Genomic DNA, 15,862 nt, shown 5'->3' on the forward strand with positions numbered 1-15,862 from the left:
CAATTACATGCGCCTTTGTGACGTCATTTACCAGATAGAGGGGCTCGCCTGTATCCCTGCACTATGAACGTTCATCAAGCATCTAAGTGATCGGCATTGTGCAGTGTAAACTAGAAAAAATATCTGTTCCGTAGGTAACTAATCACAATTCCCTAACGATGCAGTGCAGAATGTCAATTATGAGAGTTTGATTTGTCGAATTATTCGTGCAAATTTTATAACTTTATAGTTTTTCAACCACTCGCTCAACATTGAAACGGAAGTCATGACGCACCTAAACGCACGAGTGACGTTAACTAAAACCAAAGTTTTTGACGGAAATACATCGAACTCAAAAGTTATCTATCGGCTGTAACAGAAATAAAACTACGAGGAAATCGATTCATTATTCCTAGTTAACTTTAATATACCCGTCTGGCACTCTATATTTCAAAATAAAATATTGTCATATTTCATCATATACATGTCTGTATTGTGATAACGTCTTGTCGCATATTTACAAGACATGTTTGAGATTTTTATTGGTTTAATGAAACAGATAAAATAAATACAAATCGGATAGATAAATACAATATCAACTAGAACTGTGAGTGAAACTTACAAATTATAACCCCGGCCTACAATACTATTAATTTAACGTAGAAAGTAAATGCGAATATTTTCTTTTCTTGGATTGGGATTGCTTTCCTTGGTACAGATCCTCAGGAAGTATTCTACAATTGTTGGATGTTTTTTATAGCATTTCAGCCAGTCACTTCACGAGAAGTTGCGCGGACATGCCACACGGACAAACAAACATACAGACATATGAACGAACAGACGAACGAACGAAAGGAACGGACGGCCGGACTGATGGATTTACGGACAGATAGATCCATATATATCCCAAAAATTGTTTGCGAAAGAATGATAGTTAGTATATCATATATTTGACGATGCATCTTGCGGTTTAACATTGACTATAGTATTGATCTCTACAGATTTCTCTAAATGACCTTGAGGATCAGTTATATCTATAATGGAGGTACGTCTGAACCTGTGATTCACATCAACATCCGCCAAAAAATTCCCGATGTCAGGCGAAAAAGTACTCTTTCCGTAAGATCTTGGCTTCGGAGTATACTCGGGTTCACTGTCTTTCAAAATCTGTGATAATTTCTTTCTCTTTTTCTTTTTCTTTGGTTTGATTGCCTTATCAGCAACAATTCCCGACCCCTCGTACTGTTCTTTGGGAATTTGTGTATTAGCCAATCCAGATTTTGTCTTCTTACTTTTGTTCTTGTCTTTCTTTGACTCTTTTTCAATGAAGGTTTTTTGACGTCCTTCATTGAATCTGTGCATTAATGGCGGAAGCTGTAATGGCTTAGCTCTGTTTTCAATGTTAAAATTCTCGTCAAATATAGTATGGTATAATGGATTGACATCTTCATTGGTTTCTACAGAAATCTACAAAATCATAATTTGTTGAATGAATTTTAAACCGAAGACTAGTTTGAGTCATACATTTGTAAATGAAGTTATGCTTTGGTAATTCCGGTTTAAAAGAGGGGCGAAAAGACAAACTCATCAATCTAAAAAAAAAATAAACTGACAACGCCATGGCTAAAAATGAAAAAGACAAACAGACCAATAATAGTACACAAGAAACAACATCGAACACTAAATACTGAGCAACACGAACCCCACCAAAAACTGGGGGTGATCTCAGATACATTCATCTGAAATGGAAGTCATTCAATGGCTCTGACAATAAAATGATATAATTCACTGATTCTTGATTTCTTAAATAACGTACTACATTCCAATAATTCTGTTGACTTATTTATCGAGTAAATTTGAAGTTTACTCATACCACATCTTAATTAGAAAACAGAAAACTCTTACAACTATGATTAAGATGGATAGATTAAAGCGAAGCAACATATGAATTTCTTTGAGAATTGTTTAAAATCAAGCTTTTTGCTAGTGTTGTTATGAATATTACTACGGATTGTAAAACTTATCATGGCGAGCACGTACGGGATTTTTTATTCAGAAATAAACAGTCGTAAACTCTGATTGAATGATGAATGTCAGTCAAACAATTGAATAACTGAGACACATCTATTTGAACATTCATTATCCGTGTTTTGTCTCTTGTTTTTTTCTAAATACATTGCGTAATGTTTCATTGATTTTCCCACTAGAACATCGTTTGCACTTACCTTCTTTTTACAACACTTTTCTTTAATTTTATCTCTATGCAGAAAGAACACCATTACCAAGGCACATATCACAATTAATACAATCGAAACTCCAATGATCGTCGCTAAAAGCAGAAAGAAAAATAAATTACTTAAAAAAAATGATATATTCGCAAATGTATTTTACTGTTTAAGAAGTTCTGTCCTCAATAGTTAACTTTGACGAGTACAATTGTATGTCCTTTGACCATGTGATGAATTAATTGTTGTACTAAATATTTGAATTTAGTTATTTTGAGACGGAAATATATAATTTAACAACGCCTCAAACTAAGGATGTATTTCATTGGACATAACATCTAGCAGGATATAACCAGAGTTCCAGCGGAGTATAAGCGTTACCGTTTGTTTGTTTATTTGTTTGTTTTGTTGGGATTAATTTTTTTGGGGTGGGGGGTCGTTTTTGTATTTTTTGTTTATAATCTTTTCAAGCTTGTCGATATATAATTAGTTTTGTTTTAGTCTAAACACTTTATATTAATACTTCAACATATACTACATTGTACATAGGTAGTTTAAGTCATTCGAATAGGTAATACAACATGTAAGCACTATCTACGGAAAAAACAAGTACCAAGAATTTTAACTAATGCTATTGTTTTGTCACCAAACTCTAAATATGAGGGAAAGTTGAGATCTGAAAACAGACTTCCTTTAACCCTTCGTATGCTCGTGCTATTGTTTAGACTATGATGTTGTCCTACGGATCTAATTTTAAAAGTAATTATGTCTTTGAGTTTCTGTTTCATAGACGAATCCTCTACATCTCTTTCATTCGTGTTCTTTTATCCCTGATTATTTACACTTGCTACTTTTTACCATGACTACGTGCACTTGCTAATTTTTACCATGACTATGTGCACTTGCTACTTTTTTACCATGATTACTAACACTTGCTACTTTTAACATGACTACTTACACTAGTTCCTTTTTATCATTAATACATATACTTGCTTCTTTTTACAATGATAACTTATACTGACAATTTTTTACCCTAACTAGTATACTGGCAACATTTTACCATGATTACTTACACTTGCTTCTTTTAACCATGAATACTTACTCTTGTTTCTTGTTACTACCTTTTAACATGATTACTTACTTCTCTTAACCATAATTAGTTGCACTTGCTACTGTTAATCAAGATTTCTTACCTCTCTTTATCATGATCACTTACACTTACCTCTCTTTGTCACGACTACTTACACTTGTTAGTTTTTACCATGATTACTACCACACATTACTCTTTGCCGTGGTTACGTACACTTGCTACTAATTACCGTGATTACTTACACTTGCTACTAGTTGGTGACGCTTCCTCGTTGTCAGTATCTGTGACATTTGTATGTGTCGTCTGCTCATTTACACGAGAAGTTGTCGTTTGTAAACTCTCACTGTCTGAGGATAATGTCGAAGAAGTTACATTAGCACGTATGTCTTTTTCTGTAGATGTCCATCCAAGAGAAACAAAAATTGGTTTCGTTATTGAAGTATTGGTCGTTGTTTTCGAAGTGGTTGGTTTTGAATTAGTGTTGTCTGTTGTATTCAATATCATTGCCAAAGTTCCCTTTGTTTGCATCCCACTTGGTCTTGTTATTTCATTAGTTGTAGCTGCATTCAATTCTGTTATTGTTTCTGCAGTCCCTTTTGTTCCACTGGTTGTTGTCATTGTGATTTCACTTGCCCTGGAAACTTCCATTTCTGTGCCTGTACCAGCAGTAATTGTTTTCCCGCCAGTAGTATACACAATGGTGTTGACGTCATTTGTTGAAGAGTCTGTGCGAAGAATAGAAGTAGATGTTTCTGACTCGACGGTGGTGCTTTTAACTGATGAAATCAGAACAGCTGAACTGAATTTATCTTCTGTTGTAGTTTCTGGCGGCTGAGTTGTACTCTCAGTTGTGATATCGGTACTTGGACAAACTGGTAAACTAGTGGAAGGTACAACAGGTGTAGATTGCGCTGTACTGGCACACGATAATGTTAATTCTGCACCTGGAGATGTTCCTGTTAATAAAAATTCAAATTAAACACGAAAAATTATGTCAAATAATTTCCTAAACTTCTAAGTATCATGCAATTACTACGAAGATTATGTGTAAAGTATGGAAGGAGATGTAAGACTTATAAAAGATAAAAAAAAAGAAAGCACGACCTATAAATATGTATGTAAAAAATCTACCACTAAAACCATTCATAAACAAGAAAAAAAAAGAAAAAAAAACAACAAATGGACTGACTTTTCACAAATCACTATATACAGATCATTGTTAAAACCTAAAGCACATTAATTCAAAACAATTTGATAAGAAAAAAATTATAAACTTATAACTATTAAATCAGGATAATTATAATCTGAAGAACAAGTCCAATATTTTAAAACTATGAAACTATGTAATAATCTAATTGTATGAAAGGAAAGAATATGCCATGTTGAATAATTTCACCACGAATAAATATAAAAATACATATTCCCTAAGACTACACTACTAAGTACTGATGATGTTTCCGCAATGCAAGCATTATACAAGATAATAGTTGAACATTGAGTAAGTTGTGACATCATTTACAAAGAAAATTATGCTTAAATGAAGTAACCAATCAGATATGGAAAATCTACATTTAGAAAAAAACAAACATGTTTGTTTTGGTTGGAATCAGGATGTGCTTGAGTTACTAGTGTTGTTACCTGGATTTGTTTTCTCTCAATCGATTCATGACTTTTAAACAGCTGTATACTACTGTTGCCTTTATTTGTCTTGTTTAAAGTAACAAAGGAAAAATCAAAACATACTTTTTAAAGTGCTATAGATAAGATACAGTATTCCAGCTAATTTTTCTTGGATACTTTTAAACATAAAAGCTTTAAATCCTTTCCATTCTTCTTCGAGGTGGATTCAGTTTGTAATATTCAATTCTTTTATGTAGTCATATGCGAGAGAGAAAAATGCGCGATGATATATAATCATTCACGTTATATTAAATGCGGAAGTCGTGTACATATATCACTCGACAAAAATAGAGAATATACAGTAAAATGTGTAAAGTACCTTCAAGTAATATAAAATAATATCCATCGGGTGTTTCTAAGAAACTATTGATCTGTATCTGTATGAAGTGAGAGGTACTAACATAAAGCGTGGTAGGTAGGTAATCATTGTTATCATTACAGTCAAATGCCAGTACTGTAGCTCCATCAGTTATTGTTATACTTTGATTACAAGCTGTAGTGGAACCCAGTCTAAGGTCTAGTGCTGTTAACCTTACAGTAGAATCACACGAAGCCTCAATGGAGCATGTGCAGGCTGTCGATCCTGTTAGAGGGGATGAAGGGTATCCAGGGTTCCATAGAAAAACTCGGCTGTCTTTTGTGTTTAAACTTGAACAAGGGTCTAGACCTTGAGCTGCAAATAAAGATAAATAATTCCAAGTTATCAAGAACATGTTAGAACTGGTGAGATGACAAAAATATTTATGTTTTAGAAAGAAAGATCTTTGTAGGCTTCTGTTTCTTTATTCATTCGTTTTTAGACAACAATACACTTATTCATTTAGGGAAATAAAAGTATTTTCTATTTCATGTATTTCTGTTACAGTTCCTAGGCGATTGAAAACTTGATCTATTGTATATACACTCGTGTATTGAAGTAGCTCCTATAAGTCTTTATGTTGTGTGGGTGCTATCTCATCCATGTATGCCTAAAATCTTCTTTAAACGTATACAATGATTATAATAAATAAGTATTTGAAAATAAAGTGTCAGATATTTAAAAGGCGTCGCTATAAAAAATAATCAAAATGTGTTCAGCTTACATATAAAGCTTGTCATTGGTTAGAGTGTTGTTCATTGTACAAAACTTAAAGATAACAAGAAGCAAAAATGACTGTCGCATAAACATTTCTTGCTTAAAATGGAATGTCGTGTTCTTCTATGAGGGTGGGCAAGGGGTTTAACTGTTATGCTGTTATGGGGCACTTTAATTCTTTGTTATCTGTTATTTTGAAAATATATTTGCTGTTAGCTGTTATTGTCTTATTCTTTGTTAGCTGTTATTGGGCTTTTAGTTTTTTTGTTATCTGTTATTGTGATAATGTATTTACTGTTAACTGTTATTGAAAATTGGAATGTTAGCATTTTTTTGACAGTCAATATTCGGTATAAATTGAAGATCATTGGCCATTGGGGTCTACCACTACCAATATGTTTGTCCCGTATTCAGAGAAGGATTCCATTAACATATACCCATCACAGAAGTGAGGTCCAGGACAATTCAAGTATATCTTATGATTATCCTTTGTAATAAATTCCATTTTTTTATGAATGTGTATGTGGAATTATCTTAATTTTTTGTATGAGAATAATGTTCCTTGATTTCCGTACGAACATATTAAATTAAAACAATTCTTAATATGACAAAAAGGAAAACATATGGCCAGGAATATCTGACAAGGATCTTAATTAAGGACTAGGTCCTAACAACCACTTAACCTTTTATATAATATGGTACATAGACTCAGCTCTGTGATTCTTTTCAAAGCAGAACCAAATGCATTGTACAATGAAAGTTTCAACCATGTACTTGGGTCTGAAGCTGCACATAACTCATTACAAACAAAGATTTATTTCGTTTCAAGCCATTGTTTCCCTACTAAACTATGTATTCTACTTACTAGTACACTTGGTTCAATCAAAAACCTTAGCTGATAAAAAATTGTTCAAATAAGGCCTTTGAAAATAGTGGAATAAATTGCTGTTAGAGTGACAAAATTCGTTCGAAGTACTTACACTTTAAACTCTTTTAGGTCACGTTTTTGATTAGCAACAAAGGGAGCTTCAGTCAATATATAGATATAAACAATACACCAACGTTTCATGAGAACTGCTGAAAACATTTTTGTGTAAATGTCTGAAAACTGGAAAATCACCCCTTTTTAATTAATAAAACCCGTTAACTCGGAAACGTAAAATCTAAAATTTATAAAAATTGAAAGTTACCTCATGTTAATAGATATAAACAATTCACCAAAATTCCTTGCTTTGTGAAAGCATTTTTGAAATATTATCAGAAAACTGAAAGAAAAAAAACACCAAATCTATTGAATAAAAACCCATTACCAAGAAACTTAAAATCTAAAATTTAAAAAAAAAAAAGGGAGCTCACGTCAATAGATATAAACAATTTCCCAAAGTTTAATGCAAATGGTTAAAGAGTTTTTGAGTTAATGTCCGACATGTTGACAACAGACGGACAACAGTATACCAGAATACGTTCCGTAAACGAGCGTATAAAAAATATTATAATATTATATTGAGTAGTAATTTAAACACATTCTAGATACATAAATTAATACTAAAAACATAGTCATAAACAAGAGGCTGTCACAACGACAGCAAACCGGATTTATTAATATTTATTTGTGTCCTGGCAATATCACAAGAACCATTACTGATGAATGGTGAAAGTGAAAATCGTCAATATCAAATTTGACCTCCATTTTGTCATCAGTATCAACATCTTAAAATTTGAAAAGCTTAGATTGAATGGTTCATGAGTAAATGCAACAACGTGAATGGAAACGCCATTTCACAATCTTTCAAGAACCATAACTCCTGAACGGTAAAAGTCAAACTGATCGTCATTATTGAACTTGACCTCTAATTTACCATCAGTAACAACATATAAAAATTTCAAAAGCTTTGGTAAAACAGTTCATGAGAAAATGCACGGACACGACTGGAAACACCATTTTTCAATCTTTCAAGAACCATAACTCCTGAACAGTAAAAGTCAAAATCGTCATTATTAAACTTGACTTCTATTATGTCATCAGTAACAACATATTAAAATTTGGGAAGCTTAGGTAGAACAGTTCATGCGTAAATGCACGGACACGACTGGAAACTCCATTTTTCAATCTTTCAAGAACCATAACTCCTGAACGGTAAAAGTCAAAATCGCCATTATTGATCTTGCACTCCATTTTGTCATCAGTAACAACATATTAAAATTTAGGAAGCTTAGGTAGAACAGTTCATGCGAAAATGCACGGACAAGACTGGAAACTCCATTTTTCAATCTTTCAAGAACCATAACTCCTGAACGGTAAAAGTCAAAATCGCCATTATTGAACTTGACCTTCATTTAGTTGTCAGTAACACCATATTAAAATTTTAAAAGCTTTGGTTGAACGGTTCATGAGTTAATGCACGGACAACATTTGATTGACGCCCGACCGCCCGCCCGCCCGCCCGCCGTACATCCCCAAATCAATAACTGACATTTTTGTCACAAAAATCCGGTTAAAAATGGAATGCATTACAAAGAATTATATCCGGCGTAATAAGAAATACTGATTTGTCAAAGACCGAATTATTTTAATATTTCATTTACTGTTATCTGTTTTTGTCCATTTTAATTCCTTGTTATCTGTTATGAGCCAAATCAATTTGCTGTTTTGCTGTTATTGGGACCCCCTTGCCCCCCTCTTCTATATTGTCATCTTAAGTAAGTACCATATTGTATCAAAATCATTGGTGAATACTTGAATAATACAACAATACTCAAAATCAGTCTGGTTTTACTAGTCAATAGGGCATATCACATTATTCATGTCGTTTAATGATTACACCTCTTTTTGCATATGGCACAGTTACATTCGTACAAGAAAATCAAAAGACATTTACATGTGTAGATCAATCCTTTTTGTTACTTACTTGAAATACAATAATAATCCATCTTCATGTAATTGGTTCTGGCCAGATAAACAGTCTGATTACAATTTGCATTTACCCATGATACTTGTATGGTGCACCCAACGTTGCCGTTGCACTGTTTATAATATTTTCTGTATGTGTCCCCTATGTAACGTATAGAACAGTCTATCGGGTCATATTGACAGCATGTTTCTGGTACAGTATTCGGTGTTGTAACCTGTATTGGACATGATGTACTCAGTTCTTTTGCCAAGGCAGTGAGACCAACGACGGCCATTTTCTCTCCAGTCGAACATGATGGTTGGAGGTAGTTTTCAAATAATATGCCGTAACATGCAGAGTATGATTTCAGTTCTAACGTCGAAGTTCCTAAACATAAAAACAGCTTTTTAGAAATGTTATCTTCATTTATAGGAAAACAATTTAAATGTGTCCATTCTTGATATTTTTTTCACTGTTTTTACATTTCTCAACCAATTGTGAAAAAAATATTATTCTCCTCACTATTGAAATAATTGTTCTCGGCAAATGATAGGTCGAAATTTAATTAAGACGTGAAGTTTTCTTGGTTTTTCTTGAATTTATTATTGTGACGTAATGCAAAAAGGCGACCATGTGTGAAGACGTCAAATATAAAGAAAACAACGTTCTGTAAATCTTTGAAAGTGAAGGAATCATTCATTAGAGAAACAAATTTTACTACTATTACACGTTAATTACAATATTTCTCCACTCTCATCAGTTAAATGAATTGTCATTTATACGGTTATATTTATAAATTTACTGTTTACAAATTTTTGAATTTTATGATAAACTAAGGCTTTTCTACCTCAGGCATAGGTTAGCTTAGCTGTATTTGGCAAAACTTTTAGAAATTTTGGTCCTCAATGCTCTTCAACTTCGTACTTATTTTGGCCTTTTTAACTTTTTTGAATTCGAGCGTCACTGATGAGTCTTTTGTAGACGAAACGCGCGTCTGGCGTATATACTTAATTTAGTCCTGGTATCTATGATGAGTTTATTTACAACCACTGGGTCGATTCCGTTGCTGGTGGAGATTTATTTCCCCGAGGGTATCACAAGCCTAATAGTCAGCACTTTTTGTGCTGACATGAATTGTCATTGATAGGGTTATATTTATAAATTTACTGTTTACAAATTTTTGAATTACATGAAATACTAAGGCTTTTCTACCTCAGGCATAGATTAGCTTAGCTACATTTGGCAAAACTTTTAGGAATTTTGATCCTCAATGCTCTTCAACTTCGTACTTTATTTGGCCTTTTTAACTTTTTGGGATTCGAGCGTCAATGATGAGTCTTTTGTAGACGAAACGCGCGTCTGGCGTATATACTTAATTTAGTCCTGGTATCTATAATGAGTTTATTTACAACCACTGGGTCGTTGCGGTTGCTGGTGGAGATTTATTTCCCCGAGGGTATCACAAGCCTAAGAGTCAGCACTTTTTGTGCTGACATGAATTGTCATTGAAAGGGTTATATTTATAAATTTACTGTTTACAAATTTTTGAATTACATGAAATACTAAGGCTTTTCTACCTCAGGCATAGATTAGCTTAGCTACATTTGGCAAAACTTTTAGGAATTTTGATCCTCAATGCTCTTCAACTTCGTACTTTATTTGGCCTTTTTAACTTTTTGGGATTCGAGCGTCAATGATGAGTCTTTTGTAGACGAAACGCGCGTCTGGCGTATATACTTAATTTAGTCCTGGTATCTATGATGAGTTTATTTAGATGTGTGCTAAAAAAAACAATATTCATTTCACTACTTATTAGAGCAGACTGGTTCAAGGAAGTTGTGTAATACAAAAACAGGTACTTCGGATCTAAGCAACAGGAAGAATATGCTCTCCTATCTTAATTTCCTAATTCTTTTTTTTAACAAAACTAACTTTTCACAGGGCTTCTATTGTGAACCTAAGTCCTTAGGCTTTGATACCAAATTTACCCAAGTATTTTACTTATCGAAAATTTTACAGCTATGTTGGTTAAAATATGTTCTACCTCTTTGTTTGTTTGTTTGTTTTTTTTTTTTGGTCGGGCAGAATTAGTTGTTTTATACCTTATACTGTCAAAAAAAAACCGACAAATGCAACTTTTTTAGTCATAATCGATAAAAAAGAAAAGAGTAAAATAATAATTTTTTAAATTACAATTTAAAAAATTGTTGGGTACGAAGTTTTTTTTCTCAATTTTTATACTTCATCAGAAACGCGGTTACCCACATTATAACTACATAAACACGAGAGAATATCATGAAAACGAAGCAGTCTGAGTAGTGGTTTGAGGGAATTGTAACCTTGGTGCTTACTTTCATGTTTATATTCATCATGTATTTATCAAAACTAGTTTTTAAAATATCTTATTTCAGGAGTCAGCGATTTAAGAATTAGATAGATAACAAATGAAACATTGGAGCAGGTGGGTGAATTGCAACTTTAAGATAAATAAAGGCAACAGTAGTATACCGCTGTTCAAAAGTCATAAACCGATTGAGAGAAAACAAATCCGTCTTACAAACTAAAACCGAACAACATCAACTACAAGAGGACAACAACGAAATAGCAGAACATATAAGTGCAACAAAAACAAACAACAATGCAACATACATAGAAACAAACTATTAGATATCAACTGCCGTAGTCCTGACTTGGTACAGGACATTTTAAGAAAAATTGATGGGCTGAACTTGGTTTTGTGACTGGCCAAACATCCGCGCTTTATGGCAACGTTAAATATCTGGTGAAATGACAACATTTTATGACAGGAATACAGTACAAATTAATGAAAACGCCAAAGACAGAGAAATATATAAATAAATAATATAATAGTATATTTCGACATGTTAACCACATAATAACAACAAACAACATATTAATTAAGGACAGTACACAAAAACAGCTTTATAAAATAACGAAGTGTGTGTCTGTAACATGAATGGAACCATGCCACAAAAGTAAAGTCACAGGTAAATTTCTAAAAAAAGAATGGATATAAATCTAGATTAAGTTTCTTATTATGTTATTTGATATATTTTATAACAATTACAAGAATATTAATATAAAACCGTGTTAATAATAGTGTAACTAACTATGTAGACCTTTCTTCAAAATCAAACTGTGTAAAACAAATAAATCATGTGCACATAGTTGTTTTGAATTCTTCTTTTTGTAATATGTATATTAAAATTATCTGGCAACCATTTATTCTTAAACTAAGAGATTAAAAAATATTTCTCTGAACAGTTGTTGACAAAGATTTGAATCTATTTTTGGAATATTTCCAGGAAAGAATCAACTGTAATAATTAAAAATTCTTAAAAAATAGTTTTGATACATCATATGGACTCCTTTACATTCAAATTCCACAGGGTTTTGTCTATCTTTCAATGTTAAATCCTGGATTTTGAAATAAAGTATATTTTTATATCGTTCGACATGAATAATTAAAATTACAAATGATTTAATCTATGTTCAAATCTATAAAGAGGATGGAGAGCTGTTTCGACAGTCATTTCCCGAAATATTAGAAAGTCTTAAGATTTCTTTTAATTGCTTTTTGTCTGGATGAGGAATCTTCAGAATAATTCCAGATGGAGTCACTAGTCTTCTTTTATAGAGGTAAGTTTCCATCAAACATCTACTAAAAAGCTATAGTGTGGATCTTTGAATATCATTTCTTTTTACGATTTATTACTTCAGAGACGTTGAATATACACCAATAAAGGCAACAGTAGTATACCGGTGATCAAAATTCAATAAACTTTCATTCTATTCAAAGTCCTTACATACCTTTCAACAAAAGAAAAAGACATCCACAAACAACCACACAGAGTTTAGACATTTCCGTCAACCATTATACTAAACACAAACATTCAAACAGGATATATATGTATCTGCATTTTAACAAAGAACCAGAATTGAGATGTATTATTGAATGATTGTACATAGAATAATGCCCTATCTAAAGGGTCGGACGACCTAAAAATGACGGTTGGATACAATTGTTTCAATTTAAAATTTAAATGTAATCGTAATATCATCGGGTGTATTCTTAAACAACAGATTAGTTAAATGACTCCTTCCTTTATCATTATTTCAATCAAAATTTAAACACCTATTTTGAATAATGTTATAGTATACCTCAGCGGTTTTTTGAACTTTCAAAAATAACATAATAAATCTTTTAAAATAAATATGATGACATGAAAATGTGTTACTGTTCACTAGAATAAGATACATTTCACATGCAAATTGGATCCAAACATGCTGTTCCGCATTTCCCAAATACTGTTAAATTTTATTTGAGTTGATTAACTTTAAATTGGACTAAGGCACAGAAAGATCAATCATGCATGTAAAGAGATAATTACGTATGAACTAAATAAACACAAAAATCAAAGGTTCTAATGTTGGTGTTAATATAGAAAGAAATTTTAAAATATGTATAAACTTGATACAATACAGCGCCGTCTTCTGTGTAATGTTTTCAGTTATCTCTGTAAAGATTGATTCCAATCAAACGTAATGAACTATTGAACAATTAACTATTGAAAGGATACGAATGAAAGGTTATTTTGCACAGAGAACAATCAGTAAGAATACATTTGTGATTAAAGTAATTCTAAGGACTTTGAAATGACCTAGGTGTGAAATTAATCAAAGTGACATTGACCTTACCCTTTTAAGTTTGGCGGAAACAGCATTCGTTTTGTGTGTTTGAATTTTTGATTTTGCCATGAGGTAAGGGACTTTCCGTTTTGAATTTTCCTTGCGTCTGGCGCAAATACAAAATTTCAACCAGCTGGTATCTATGATGAGTTAACTTGACGTTTGGTATTTCAATTATTTTATATTTCAAACATTTAATTGTCATTGTTATATGGAAACATTCCCATTGATTTTGTTTTGCTTTTGTTTTTTGTTTTTTGTTTGTTATGGCGTTATCTTTTTTTAAGACTTATAATCGATTATTACAATTGTATCATTCTCTCTGCTTTTTAACATACAAAAAGTTATCAAAGGTACCAGGATTATAATTTAATACGCCAGACGCGCGCTTCGTCTAAATACGACTCATCAGTGACGCTCAGATAAAATTGGTTCTAAAGCCAAACAAGTACAATGTTGAAGAGCATTGAGGAGCCAAAATTCCAAAAAGTTGTGCCAAATACGGCTAAGGTAATATATTCCTGGGATAAGAAAATCCTTAGTTTTTTTTCGAAAAATTACAAAGTTTTATAAACAGGAAATTTATTAAAAAAAAATGACCATATAATTGATATTCAACAAAGTGCTGACTACTGGGCTGGTGATAACCTCGAGGACGAAACGTCCACCAGCAGTGGCATCGACCCAGTGGTGTAAAAAGTTTTCAAAGGTACCAGGATTATAATTTAATACGCCAGATGCGCGTTTCGTCTAAATAAGACTCATCAGTGACGCTCAGATCAAAGTGGTTACATTGTATAAAACCAAACAAGTACAATGTTGAAGAGCATTGAGGAGCCATCAAAATGAGATGTGTGTTCAGTTTTGATAACATTGTGGCTACCTTATATTGGTTAATATATTGCATGTGTGGTTAGCTTGAGTTTTGCTGGAATGTTGTCATTAAAGTTAAATACAGACCACACATCCTCTTTTACAACACATTTTATATGCATCCATATTCAACAAATATTTAGAATCAGAAACAGTTCTGAACGGCTCCGTGTTGAGGACCGTACTTTGACCTATAATGATTAACTTTTAGAAATTGTGATTTGGATGGAGAGTTGTCTCATTGGCACTCATACCTCATCTTCTTATATCTATTGATATGTTCTCTTTCAACAACAACTCATGATATTTTACGTTTATCATTTGAAATTTGTTTATTTACAGATCTTTTTTCTGTAAGTTATATTTGCTGATGATCATTTCCATCAAGAGTTCTTTGGTGTCTTTCCGTAAAACAGTGATTTACAGGAGGAATTTGATCAGGTATGTTTTCAATATTTCCCTCGTCAATTATTGAAGAAACCTACAAAAAAATGTAAATAAGTGATGAAACTTTAAAAACATAGGCTATTCGGGGTCAGTGATAATGACGTTTAGAAACACGGTATGAATTCAAAGTTGCTTTTTCAAATAAAGAAAAACAAGGAATTTTTAATATTGAGTTCTTCTAGATAGCCCATAAAATTACTTACAGTATATTAATCTAAACTAATTTGGGGATTTTTATAGACTGCACCTAAAGTTCACTCATATTTTAATAAAATTAAAAGGACAGTTTAACAATTTTAATTCATGTCCACCGATGCAGATTCCCAATTTGATGTATTTCATTCATAATTTCTCATGAAAACGTAAACAATGTCGACATTTTGGACTAGACGTCATTTAATTAAGATTAACAAAAATAATTGTTTTCGCGCTCAAAAGTTTGCAAAAACAATAATTTCTTACTGAAAATTATTAACTACTGGGCTGGTGATAACCTCGAGGACGAAACGTCCACCAGCAGTGGCATCGACCCAGTGGTGTAAAAAGTTTTCAAAGGTACCAGGATTATAATTTAATACGCCAGATGCGCGTTTCGTCTAAATAAGACTCATCAGTGACGCTCAGATCAAAGTGGTTACATTGTATAAAACCAAACAAGTACAATGTTGGAGAGCATTGAGGAGCCATCAAAATGAGATGTGTGTTCAGTTTTGATAACATTGTGGCTACCTTATATTGGTTAATATATTGCATGTGTGGTTAGCTTGAGTTTTGCTGGAATGTTGTCATTAAAGTTAAATACAGACCACACATCCTCTTTTACAACACATTTATATGCATCCATATTCAACAAATATTTAGAATCAGAAACAGTTCTGAACGGCAAACATTG

The 15,862-nt window shown here is 32.5% G+C and overlaps 1 protein-coding gene across 1 annotated transcript; it reads right to left on the bottom strand.

Moving 5' to 3' along the window:
- Positions 1-508: 508 nt before the first annotated feature.
- Positions 509-12,930, bottom strand: LOC143047433 (uncharacterized). The gene is made up of 6 exons (XM_076220492.1): positions 12,772-12,930; positions 8,959-9,327; positions 5,294-5,647; positions 3,537-4,250; positions 2,205-2,308; positions 509-1,446 (listed from the first exon to the last, which is right to left on the bottom strand). Exons 1-6 carry the CDS (start codon positions 12,821-12,823, stop codon positions 922-924), a joined length of 2,118 nt encoding a protein of 705 aa, XP_076076607.1. The 5' UTR covers positions 12,824-12,930; the 3' UTR covers positions 509-921.
- Positions 12,931-15,862: the final 2,932 nt, after the last annotated feature.

The sequence above is a fragment of the Mytilus galloprovincialis genome, chromosome 10, assembly GCF_965363235.1.
Source record: "Mytilus galloprovincialis chromosome 10, xbMytGall1.hap1.1, whole genome shotgun sequence".
Classification (NCBI taxonomy): domain Eukaryota; kingdom Metazoa; phylum Mollusca; class Bivalvia; order Mytilida; family Mytilidae; genus Mytilus; species Mytilus galloprovincialis.